Source organism: Orycteropus afer, unplaced genomic scaffold (assembly GCF_000298275.1).
Source record: "Orycteropus afer afer isolate SDZICR_OR568_19922 unplaced genomic scaffold, OryAfe1.0 scaffold00247, whole genome shotgun sequence".
NCBI classification, from domain to species: Eukaryota; Metazoa; Chordata; class Mammalia; order Tubulidentata; family Orycteropodidae; genus Orycteropus; species Orycteropus afer.
Window position 1 is genome coordinate 4,365,177 of NW_006921834.1, and position 12,309 is coordinate 4,377,485.

The following is a 12,309-nucleotide window of genomic DNA, read 5'->3' on the forward strand; positions in this document are numbered from 1 at the left end:
TTCAATATTGAGGTAATGAGGAGAAACTGGCTAAGAAGACAGGAAAGAAGCAGTCAGTAAGCAAGTGTGGTATCCTGGAAATGAAAGGAAGGATGTGTATTAAGGGAGAGGGTATGTTCAAGTGTGTCAAATACTGCTTATAAGTCAAGTTAAATGAGGGCTGAGAACTTATCACTGGATTTAGCAACATGAAGGGCACAGTGGTGACATTGACAAGAGGTATTCTCTTGTTATTAGTGGTCTGTTTTTTTTCTCCCTCCTACCCATGCACTTGATAACTTGATCTAGGGAAAACAATGCAGAACCAAGCTTGATAGCTCAGGTCGAAAGCACATGTTCCCTTCCAAGCAGAATCCTAAGCATCCAGTCTAACACAAATTCCCCCAGGTACAGAACACACAGGAGGAACCATGTCACACACCAGAATAAAAAAAGGAAAACATCAGTCTAGCTTTCTCTGGGTCCTATGTGGTAGCAATATCTAGTTGCTTAAAACTTGTCATTTTCTATCCAGATGCTTGGTGCTCCCTCTTAACCAAAGATTCATTAATAATTCAAGGAATTACCAATTCAGTCCCATGGTAAATTTGGGGTACATGGGGTAGTTCACTTTCCACACAGATACATGGCCAAATCATTGGTAGACTTTGGCCTTAAATCAGGCTACAAAAGTGTTGACTGGTGGAAGCCCTCAAGATAAATCTCCCTTTGCCACCATGAGGATAGAAACTGTTTTTCATTTCTGTATCCCCAGCCCCAAGCACACTGCCTGGTATAGAGTAGATACTCAATTGAAAGACTGAAAGAAAGGATATTCTTTGAGTGTCTCAAAACAGAGGTGTGTCTACCCTAGCTCAAATGAGTTTTACTGAAGATTCAACTCATGTAAACAGCTAAACCAGATAATGGAGAACAGACAAAACACAGAAAAAAGGTTTTCTGACTATTTTTTCCATCCACAGAAATGCAATAAACTTAATTCTTGCTGCATCATTTCTTACTTGGAGCTATGTAGACCCTGCCTCTCTTCTGCTCCATCTCCTATCTCTGTAGGGGTTGTATCTATATAGATGTCTCCTTTGTAAGCCTCTTTCTGGAGCTGTTACCATCCTAACTTTCTGGTGGTTAGCCACACTTGCTATGAAAAAGTCTATTGAATTTATGATCAAAGCAAATTAATGTCCTCATAATGGCAATTGTGGTGCACTTATGGGAAAAAATAGGACTATAATATTTATGTGTTTATATGTTTTTAATGTTTATAGGTTTGATATTATAGCCCTGATCTTGATGAGACTAGGTGTGTCTGAGATTAGCTCATTGTTAAGAAGGTTATAGGCATGAAGAGTTTCTGCTAACTACCCAAGCTCATAAATGATTCCAAATGGCTTTTTTTAATTTTATGGGGCCAGTCCTCAGATCCCCACACACATAAAAGGGGTAAGAGGAAACCACTAGCCTCAGAGGGATTCTTAGCTCCAGTTTGCCCCACTCTACCCTTGTTCCTTTGCTCCCATCCAGGAAACCATCATGTCTTGCTGTTCCTACCGAGTGAGCTCTGGTCACCGGGTGGGCAACTTCAGCTCCTGCTCAGCAGTGACACCACAGAACCTGAATTGCTTCCGGGCCAGCTCTGTCGCCTGCAGAAGTGGGCCAGGATTCCGGGGCCTGGGTGCCTTTGGTAGTCGGAGTGTCACCACCTTTGGATCATACTCACCCCGAATAGCTGTAGGCCCTCGTCCCATCCGCTGTGGAGTTGGCTGCGGTGCTAGCAATAGGGTGGCCTTTGGCTTTGGTGATAGAAGTTGTATCGGTTTAGGTTTTGGTGTCGGCAGTGGTGTTGGTCTGGGGTTTGGAGCTGGCAGTGGCCTTGGCTATGGCTCCAGCGGTCCAGGCTTTGGCTACCGAGCTGGAGGAGTTGGAGTCCCAGCAGCCCCATCTATCACAGCTGTGACTGTTAACTCAAGCCTGCTGACCCCTCTCAACCTGGAGATTGACCCCAATGCCCAGAAAGTGAAGAAGGATGAGAAGGAGCAAATCAAGACCCTCAACAACAAATTTGCTTCCTTCATTGACAAGGTATTTATGATAGCCTAAAATCTGGGTCTGGGATGATGAGAGCTGAAATCCACTGCAGTGTTCTTTACCTTAAGAAGAATTGCCCCACGTCTGGTGCATTGACTGGCATCTCAGATATTTCTGGTGTCGAAAAAAATGCATCATGGTGTGATTTCTGTGTCTCTCTGCTGCAGAGTAAGGATGTGAGGACAAGTCTGAGGAAAAGCTGCATAGTGGGATAGACTAAAACAGTGATTGTGTCTTCTGGAGGAAAGTAGAACATTCAGCCAAATATGAGCATTTGGACAAATGAAGATCTACTACATGATCACTTAAAAATATCTCCCAAACATTAGGACTTCAGCAGATGTTGGCTGGTATATGTTTAAAAGGTTTTATTCTTTGGGATCTTCATATTCTTTTTGAGGTTTTCATAGTTTTTGCAACTAGGGAGGAACATGTACACAGGTCTAGAAAAGTGAAGAATGGAGCAAAGTAATTTTGTACTAAAAAAACAAAGAATGTATTAAATAATCTGAATTGTTTTATAATGAAATGTTTATTATCTGCATCTGTACAACCCAGATTATTATTTCTGATTCTCTGTTTACAGTATTGTAGACACAGCCTGAGTTTAAACTCTCCTAAGCTGTGAAACTCAGCCTGTTCACTGGGCATACGTAGTTAGGCAAACCATATCATTTGAAACCAAACAAAAAAATTTTGGGTTTTTTTTCCCCCAAGATTAAATTAAATCACTTGGGAGTCCGTAAAGGACAGAACACATAACCGTATCCACATGATGTATCAAGATTCAGGACAAGTTGCCTAGGTTGGGAGAAATAGTAGAGAATGACCGCTGGTTATCACTGATCTTCAGGCTAGGGTAGAAGTCAGTGATATGGACAATCCAAAAGAATGGACACTTTGCAAACCATGTCTCCAAGGAGCTTGAATGTTTTGTGTCTGAGAATGGCAATGAAACTGAGAGCTTCAGTTTTTTCAGCTCCAAAATGAAGGGTTAGAGCAAATGATCTTGAAGTTTTCCTCCAGCTCTACAACTCTTAGTAGATGGACTATCTGGAATGGTGGGCTTAAAACTTGGCAATTCCCACCTCCAGTACCATATGATGAAGTCTCATCCCATCCCAAATATATTTCACCCTCCTTCTCATTCTCTGGGAGCTCTGGTGGCATAGTGCCTAAGGCATTTGACTGCTAACCAGAAGGCTGGTGGTTCAAACCCACCAGCCACTCCTCAGAAGGAAGATTGGGCAATCTTTTTCTGTAGAGATACTACCTCAGAAACCCAAGGAGGGGTCACTATGAGTCGAATCAACTCAACAGCAGTGAGTTTGGTTTTTCTGGTTTTTGCAACTCATTTTCTGCTAGAATGGATGACAAAACTTTTTAGACATAGCCAAAGCATCAACTTAAGCATAATCAATCTTTCCAACTTCAAGTGTGTTGGTTCAAAAGTCTCTACTTATAGCTGAGCCTAGATAAGCATGAGAAGGGAGACAGAGATGTACAATTCCTGCTTCTATCAAGTTAGAGGAGAAGTGAGAGTCAGTAAAGGAGGGAACAATGTCAACATGTGGTTGAGAGTCATCTCTAGCCATTTGAAGAACTGGTCAACATGTGGGTAGTCCTATTGAGCACTTCAACTGCTATTTGTCTACCTATGTGCATTTAGGTGAGGTTCCTAGAGCAACAAAATAAGCTCCTGGAGACCAAGTGGAGCTTCCTCCAAGAGCAGAAGTGCACCAGAAGCAACCTGGAGCCCCTCTTTGATAACTACGTCAACAACCTGCGGAAGCAGCTGGACGCAGCAGCCAGTGACCGGGCCCGGTTAGAGGCTGAGAGGAACCACATGCAGGATGTCCTTGAGAACTTCAAGAAGAAGTGAGTGTCATCTGCACTGTGCAGTCTGAGGATGGGAGTAGGCTGGACTCAAAAGCAGCAGCCACACTCAGATGACAGCAGCTGGAAGGATCAGGGTTGATGTTCATTACAATATCCAGCCCAGGGGCATGGGTGGGGAACACTGACATGTAGAGTGGAAGGGAGAGGTTCCTTCTCAATTGTTCTTGAGAAATAAGACCTTGAATTAGTGATTATGGTCCATCGCTATGAGTCAGGATTGACTTGACAGCAATGAGTTTTGGGTTTTAACCATAGTTCTACCTGTACGAATAGGTGAGTTGACCCCATAAATAAGTAGTCTCTGCTCTTGAAAACAATGATCAGGGTCAACAGTGAATTAGGCCCTCCTTCCTCATGGTCAACTGCAATGACCATAAGTCTTTTACACAAGGAGCTCTGGTAGCATAGTGCCTAAGGCACTTGACTGCTAACCAGAGGCTGGTGGTTCAAACCCCCTAGCCACTCCTTGGAAAGAAGGTTGGACAATCTACTTCCGTAGTGATACCACCTTGGCAACCCAAGGAGGGGTCACTATGAGTCGGGTCTGACTCAACGGCACACAACAACAACAACATAGCAATAGTCCAGATTTCCAGATTCCAAATCCCAATTTGAGAAAGTAAAAGGTATTTGGAAAAACTGAGGGCTACTGGCTCATAAAATGTCTTAAAGGTGGGAGAGAGAGGATGATAGCATGTGGGTAGCAACAGAGAGCCATTCCTCTGACTGGAGCAAAGAAATCTTAAGTCAGAAGTAATTGACTCTCAGTTCAGAGTGAGAATTCACTTCCTTTTAATGCTCATTATCTCAAGTATGAAGAGAATTCACTCCCTTAATGCTTATTATCCCAGGTATGAAGAAGAGGTGAGCTTCCGGGCCAATGCTGAGAATGAGTTCGTGGCTCTGAAGAAGGTAAAGGGGAGCAATAGGCCCACAAATCTTCTTCTCCAGATAGGCAAATGTTCTCAAAATGTCCCAGGAAATTGCCAGGCAGCCTTATGGAGTCCGGGACCACTCACATAAAGATAGTAGAACCCCTAAGATCAAAACAGTTTCCCTTCAAAGGTTGAATTTAGCCTTGGATTATTTGGGATTAGTCTTCACAAAGCAAAGATCTAAAGAGATGACCTTTTAAGGGTTATCAATTATCCAGATTTCTCCTTGCCTCTAAATAAGCATCAGAACTGAGAGTGGATTAGGGCAAGCATCCAGCAGTCACTGGGAAGTTTTCACACTATAGAGGGGTATAGAGGGGAAAACGGCAATAGTCATCAAGCTTCATTTCACCCATGACTTTACCACCCATCCTGAAAGCCCTGTGGGAACTGGCCTGATCTTCCTACCCATCTCTGGACCTGCCAGGGAGGGAAGGTGAAGCAAATACAGAGGTAATGAGAATTTTATCCTTCTCTCCTTTATACAGGATGTGGATACAGCTTTCTTGAATAAGTCTGACCTGGAGGTTAATGTGGACACTCTCACTCAGGAAATTGATTTCCTGAAAATCCTGTACATGGAGGTAAGAACTCATCTTCTCTGAACTATTCATGGAGACCAGAGCTTGGCCTGAACTCCCAAAGGGCTCAGTTTGGGATGGCATACTTTCAAGCATATGGGGTCAACAAATTTTCTCCCACTCAAATCTATACGTTCTATTTGTTGGTGTGCTAAGAAAAGAAGGTAAAGTAAGCAGACTTCTCAACAGCCTGATTCAAGCCTTTGAATAAACTCTTCGAATCTATAGGATCAAAATCCTTATTGGCCAATTCAAAGAGTGGGATCTAGGACTCTCAAGTTCCATTTACCAATTAAAAGCTCTGGAAAACTGATTTTACTTTTGCTTTATAAGTGGTTTATTTGGTCTGCTATAGATCCATCCAGGAGCTCTGGTGGTGTAGTGCCTAAAGCATTTGACTGCTAACTAGAAGGCTGGTGGCTCCAACCCACCAGCCATTCCTCAGAAGGAAGGTTGGGCAACCTACTTCTGTAGTGATACTGCCTCAGAAACCCAAGGAGGGGTCGCTATGGGTCAGATCCAACTTGATGGCAGTGAGTTTGGTTTATAGACCCGTCTGCTATAGCAAGAATTGTGAGGCTGGCACAGGACACATAGGGTCGCTATAAGTTGGAGCCAACTCAACAGCACCTGACAATAAATAGACCTATCCAGAGAAAAAATTCTAGAACTGAGTAGAAAGGCTGAAGAAAATTCCCTCACTTTGCAGGCCAGTTCCAAGGTTCCTGGTTTTAGAAAAGGCTTAGATTCTTTTGGTGGGAAAAGGAGCCCTGCTAGAGCATAAGCTTTTTAAATTGTTATTATCCACAAAGTGGCTGTGCTGTCCATAGATTGTTGTACTCTCTCCTCCACCAAGTTCCTAGGGCCCCGGGGTTTAATATTCATCTAAGCAATGTTAAAGGAACTCTCGTGGCACAGTGGCTAAAGCAAAAGGTCAGCAGTGCAAACCCACCAGCTGCTCTGTGTGAGAAAAACAAGGCATTCTGCTTCCATAAAGAGTTACAGCATTGGAAACCCTATGGGGCAGTTCTATTCTTAAGGGGTTGCTATGATTTGGAATCAACTCCATGGCAGCAGATTTTTTTGGTTTGGATTTTAAGCAATGTTAAGTGAGAATTAGTTGAGAATGATAAAGGGATGCTTTCAAAAGGTATAACGAGCATTCAAAAGTCAAACTGAAATGGTTCTCAGATCTATCTTTTCATGGCCCCCTGTTTGGATTATCTGTTGCTCTGCTTTACTTTGAACCAAAGAGCAAGAGCTGGCTGCAAATGCTCTCTGCTTCTGGCATCCTGGGGACTCCAGGAGCCCTGGGGCCTAGTCCAGGTCACTGAAAGGGGCTCTGAGCCCATCTGTCTTGCTGGTCCTCCAACACAGGAGATCCAGTTGCTGCAGTCACACATCTCAGAGACATCAGTCATTGTGAAGATGGACAACAGCCGGAACCTGGACCTCAATGGGATCATTGCCGATATCAAGGCCCAGTATGAGGAGATCGCCAGGCGTAGCCGGGCTGATGCTGAGGCCTGGTACCAGACCAAGGTGGGCAAGGAAGGGTTGCAGGCAAGCTGGGTAGTAAAATTATATACAACAGACTGGGCCCAGCAGAGGTCTGAGGTCCCCAACTTAGTGGTGTCCATGGTCTTGACCTGACCTTTGAACTTTTGCCACACCACCACCCGCAGTATGAAGAGATGCAGGTGACAGCCAGCCAGCACTGTGACAATTTGCGCAACACACGGGATGAGATCAATGAGCTGACCCGCCTGATCCAGAGGCTGAAGACGGAGATCGAGCATGCCAAGGCTCAGGTAGAAAAAGGAGATGAGAGGAATCCCCAGATGGTGGAGGGGTAAATCCCCAAGTTTGGGAGGCCCCAGGTCAGATGATAGAGAGGAGACTCAAAAACAGAGGGATAGAGGGAGTCATCTAAGAATGCTTTCTAGAGAAAGAATATGTGGAAGGAATGAAAGAAAAGACTGAGAGTGGACTCTGAGGGAAGGTGAGGCAAAAAAAAAAAAAAAAAAAAGGTTTACTCTCTGGACCCCATGGGTCTTATGGCTAGAAATTAAAGAGCAAAATCAGAAGAGGTAGAAACAGAAAAAAGCAATGCTTGTCCCCTGATGACATCAAACCATAGTCATTAATCTGTGGGAAGGCAACTACCAGAAGAAGGTCTACCCTCAACCTGGCACCAGTCTGTGTTCCCACCAGCAGGGAGCAGGATTTCTAATTCCACCTAGGGATCCCTTGGCCCCTGCCAAAGCCCACCTGCAATGTGTCCTCCCTGCAGCGTGCCAAGCTGGAGGCCGCAGTGGCCGAGGCAGAGCAGCAGGGTGAGACAGCCCTCACTGATGCCAAGTGCAAGCTGGCTGAGCTGGAGGCCGCCCTGCAGCAAGCCAAGCAGGACATGGCGCGGCAGCTGCGTGAGTACCAGGAGCTGATGAACGTCAAGCTGGCCCTGGACATTGAGATCGCCACCTACAGACAGCTGCTGGAGGGCGAGGAGAGCCGGTGAGTGCTCTCAGTGCAGCATAAGGGGGTGAGATCAGACTTAGGCATCCAGGAAGAGTGACTAAGGGGGAGAACCTGGTGAAGAATTGCTGAAATGTGCAATCTCTAGAGGTGATGATACCTTTTCTGTAAACATTAGTCTGAGGTTGCCCTTGGCAAGGGATGAGAGGAAGGCTCTAGATTTCTGTCCCCCAAATGCAAGTTTGTAGACAGGTTGCACCAGAAACACAGGGTGTTATACTTGGTTGGTTAATTTGTTAAAAATAACAATAATACATTTTCTCAAATATTTTGATTTAATAGTTTTGGGATCCAGGACCATGTAGTTTTTCACAGCCCAGATGCATACACAGCCAGGGGTGAGAGCTACTGGTCCACTTGACCCCTCAGCTAAGAAAGCCCTTTTACTATCCTTTCACTGTTTTGGGGGAACAACAACACTTACTTGTGAATTGACTTGTTTCTTCCTCTCTCCAGGATTTGCGAAGGTGTTGGACCAGTGAACATATGTAAGAAAATTAAATCTTTTCCCTCTTGATAAGTTTATTTCCAACTTGCCTTTAAACTCAGGCCCACTGTGGGGTCAGGATCCTACCAAAAAGATGTCAGAGTCAAGGGAGGAAAGAGGCATTATGTGGCTCTTGGCCTGGGAACCCACCCTTAGCGGAGGCCTGAGGTCTGCCCAGCGCCTGCCTTCCCCAGAGTAAAGCATTCACAAAGGTTTTTGTGAGCTACAAGGTTCCAGGAAGGAGTCAGCCTTTCTTGCTCTGAGTGGCCTTGTCCTTCATGGGCAAAAGCCAAAGAAAGAATGGAAAGACCTGTGCCAGGGAATTTTCTCATTGCTAATGGCAAAGGAGGGGATAAGGCTGAACAGAAGTCCCAACTGCTGCTGATGTCAAAGCACTCGTTGTGTCCAAAGCATGCAGGACTCTGTGCTGAGTACTGTGAAATGAGAGCACAAGGAAGTTCAAGAGCCACCCCTGCTCTCTGCAATTACGGTCTTCTTCAGAAGATGAGTCCTACCTCCCATCAAACTAATCCTTAAAGGATCTCTGGAGAAGGGAGCAGGCATGGATATGCCTGCTCACCCAGAGACAATACATGATTTGCCCAAAGTCACAAAACTAGTCAGTGAGTGGCACAGGCAGAGTTTAAACCCAGGTTTCCAATTCCAAAATCACAAGCATACACATACACTAGTGTGTGGTGGAACCGAGTGCTTAAATGGGCGGGTCAGAGTGCCAGAGCTCCTTGTGCTCAGAAAAAAAGCATCCACATTAAGGAGTCAGTAGGAACGGCTTAGGGCAGGAGGTTAGCCTTGCTGGACATCACAGATGATAGGAAGCATTCTGCTAAGAGGAGAGGGCAGGAGAGGCTGTGTCTCGAGGAATGGTTTAAACAAAGTTTAGTTGGGGGAAGACCAGAAGGCTACACACAGAGCAGAAACAATGAGTAACCTTTCTGATGGTTTCTTCCTTTTGCAGCTGTAAGCAGCTCCCGAGGAGGCGTGGTGTGTGGCCCCGAGCTCTTTGTCTCCAGCTCCGCCCTCTCCCGCGGCGGGGTCACCTTTTCTGGCGGTAGCAGCAGCCTCCGAGCCCTCGGAGGGGTCCTGACTTCCGGCGGCTCCTGTGGCTCTAACTTAGGCGGGGCCCGGGGGATAGTGGCCAGCGGCGACCTGCTGGGAGGCGGCACCAGGGCGGGCTCAGTGCTCATGGGCGAAGCCTGCGCCCCTAGTGTTCCCTGCCTCCTGCCAACCGAGGGGGGCTTCAGCAGTTGCAGCGGCGGCCGTGGAAGCCGCGGTTCGAATGTCCGCTTTGTGTCCAGCACCACATCCCGCCGGACCAAGTACTGAGAGCCAAGCCCCAGGCAGCCACTGCCAAGAGAGGAACCAGCTCAGCGTCCCTTGCTTCTGTCCCCTGAGGTGTATGGACTCGGTGCCTGAGGTGTCTCCAGCCACCCTTCTGCAAGAAGCTGCCATTGGGCTCTTCTCAGTGGCTACACTGCCTGGTCAGGATTTGCCACCAAGTAGATACTCAATCTGCAACCGGACTCCTCATTTACTTCCTTTGGATCACTCCACCATCCAGATGAACAGACTCAAGAAATGCAAATTTAATAGATACTAGAATTATAAAAATCAGCCCACAGAGAAGAAAAGGAACAGTTCAAAGCCAAAAAGAATGTATTTGGGCATCATCATCATCATCACCACCATCATCATTGTGGCTTTGGACTAATTTGGGGGATGGAGAGTTAGCTGACTGTCCACATGCAAACATCTTTAGCCCACCATCCTCTGCTTCCTTCCTCGTCCTTTCCCTAGCAGGAGAAGGTTCTTTCCTTCCCTTCATGACCCAGAAGGATCCAAAGTCCTTGGTGGCCCAAGGAATCCCTAAGTCCCCTGAAACAGTTCTTCTCTCAGTGGCTTATGTCCTAGCTTTGTCTTCCTGGGTTGTTGGTTTAACTCAGGCCTGAGTTCACAGGTGAGTGGAGTGCAAGTGGGGAGATGGGCTCTGCAGCACTCCAGGCACCCGTGCCTCATTGTGGTGTGAGACCCAGCCCTGTCTACTGAAGGCAGGTTTGTGTCTAAAGGCTCCAGAGAGGGCTGGGAGTGACAGTGGTGTGCGTGTTTGTACTTACTCTTTGTGTTCCCGGGGTTTTCAATAAACTTGCCAAGCTACCTTCATGAAGACTCTGGTCTAGCCTTCTTGGATTACACTGGGGTTGGGGAAGGTGGCTTCCTAGACTCTAGCCAGCCAGCCCACCCTACTGAGGACCTACCAAGGGCAGAGTCTCATGTCCTGGGCATAGGAGACACACTGAGGAAAAAGGAGTCAGGTCCTTGCCTGGGGGGCTCACAGTCCAGCAAGGGAGAAGAGACACGTACCAAAGGCTCTGAAAACAAGGGCCAAGCAGCCTACTTTTCTCCAGGAATGCCTCACACTCACAGGTGTCCTCCTCCTAGTCAAGGCAAACCTTACCTACCACCCGTTCCCCAGGTCCCATCCCATCCAGTTCCTCTAAGATCATTGCAGGAATCCACTAGTCTTTCTGCTCCTACTCTTATCCCCATGCTACTCATTTACTATGATGCTGAAGGTCCCTGGTGGCACAAATAGTTTGTTCTTGGCTACTAACCAAAAGATTGGCAGTTCAAACACAGCAGTGTCATGGAAGAAAGGTTTGGTAATCTGCCTCCATAAAGATTACAGCCAAGAAAACCCTATAGAACTCAGTTCTCATCTGTAACACATGGGGTTTCCATGCTGCTGGAGAGATCTTTCTCACATAGAAAACTGATCATGGCTCTCCCCTGCTTATGGTCCTCAGTAGTTCCCTATTGCCTTTCAGAACTAAACCAAACTCCTTAAGATGGCATGCAAGCCCTGTGTGATCTGCTTATACATTTTCACCTCCCGTCGTCTCAGTGGACCCTGCTTCCAATGTTTCACCCTTTTTTCATTCATTCAACAAACATTTGATAAGTGCTTACTATAACATAGGAATGATTCTGGTACTAGTGAATTCTGATACTAGTGAACAAGATTTGTGTTCTTGCCCTAAAGAGCCTATAGGATAGTCTGACAGATGGACTAGTAAACAAGCAATTATTACTCAATATGGTCAGTGCCATATTAAGAATAGAACCAATGTTACAATGGACAGAGGAGAAGCCCAACCTAGACTTGGGGTTTCGTTGAAAGTTTCCTGAAGGATGTGATATTAAGGATGATGAGTCAGTCTTACTAAGAAGGGGAAGTATCCCAAGCAGAGGCCATAGCCTGTGCAAGACCGAGAAGTTAAAGAGAAAATGGCAAGTCAAATTGAGTATGACTATAACATAGAATGCAATAAATAGCACAAGGTGGGGTCAGGAATCAGCCAAGACATACTCATGACCAGACCCTGGGCAAAACTCATTAGGGCACATAATTAATAATAGCAATTGTTTGCTGGTCTGCCTCACCTCAGCAGAGTCTTCTTTCTTAGAGAGCAGGAAGCACATCTTTCATCTTCATATTTTCGGCCTTGCCAGACCTCAGCCAGAAAGCTTCACTACAGGTTACTCTATTCATAGCCTAAGGTATGCCTGACCTTGGACTCATTAGCCGACCTGACCTCCAGCTTCCAGGAGCTCCTGACCTCCCATCTCATCTCCATATGAAAAGTCACACACACTTCTCAGAAAGCAGTAACATCAAGGCTACCTCCACTTGATCAGTGGTACGTCTCCTCAGCTACAGCTACATCTACCCTGTGCTTGTTATCAATTTATTGTCTCAACTCCAAATTCA

The 12,309-nt window shown here is 46.0% G+C and overlaps 1 protein-coding gene across 1 annotated transcript; it reads left to right on the forward strand.

The window, feature by feature from the left end:
• Positions 1-1,530: 1,530 nt before the first annotated feature.
• KRT84 (keratin 84) lies at positions 1,531-9,866 on the forward strand. The gene is made up of 9 exons (XM_007949566.2): positions 1,531-2,079; positions 3,755-3,963; positions 4,836-4,896; positions 5,408-5,503; positions 6,878-7,042; positions 7,186-7,311; positions 7,794-8,014; positions 8,492-8,523; positions 9,499-9,866. The coding sequence occupies exons 1-9, from the start codon at positions 1,531-1,533 to the stop codon at positions 9,864-9,866; spliced, it is 1,827 nt and encodes a 608-aa protein (XP_007947757.1).
• The last annotated feature ends 2,443 nt before the right edge of the window (positions 9,867-12,309 follow it).

Coding starts and splice junctions, on each gene's coding strand:
- KRT84 (XM_007949566.2), top strand. CDS start 1,531: ATGTCTTGCTGTTCCTACCGAGTGAGCTCTGGTCACCGGGTGGGCAAC. Junction 2,080..3,754: donor TTGCTTCCTTCATTGACAAG/GTATTTATGATA, acceptor ATGTGCATTTAG/GTGAGGTTCCTAGAGCAACA. Junction 8,524..9,498: donor TGTTGGACCAGTGAACATAT/GTAAGAAAATTA, acceptor TTCCTTTTGCAG/CTGTAAGCAGCTCCCGAGGA.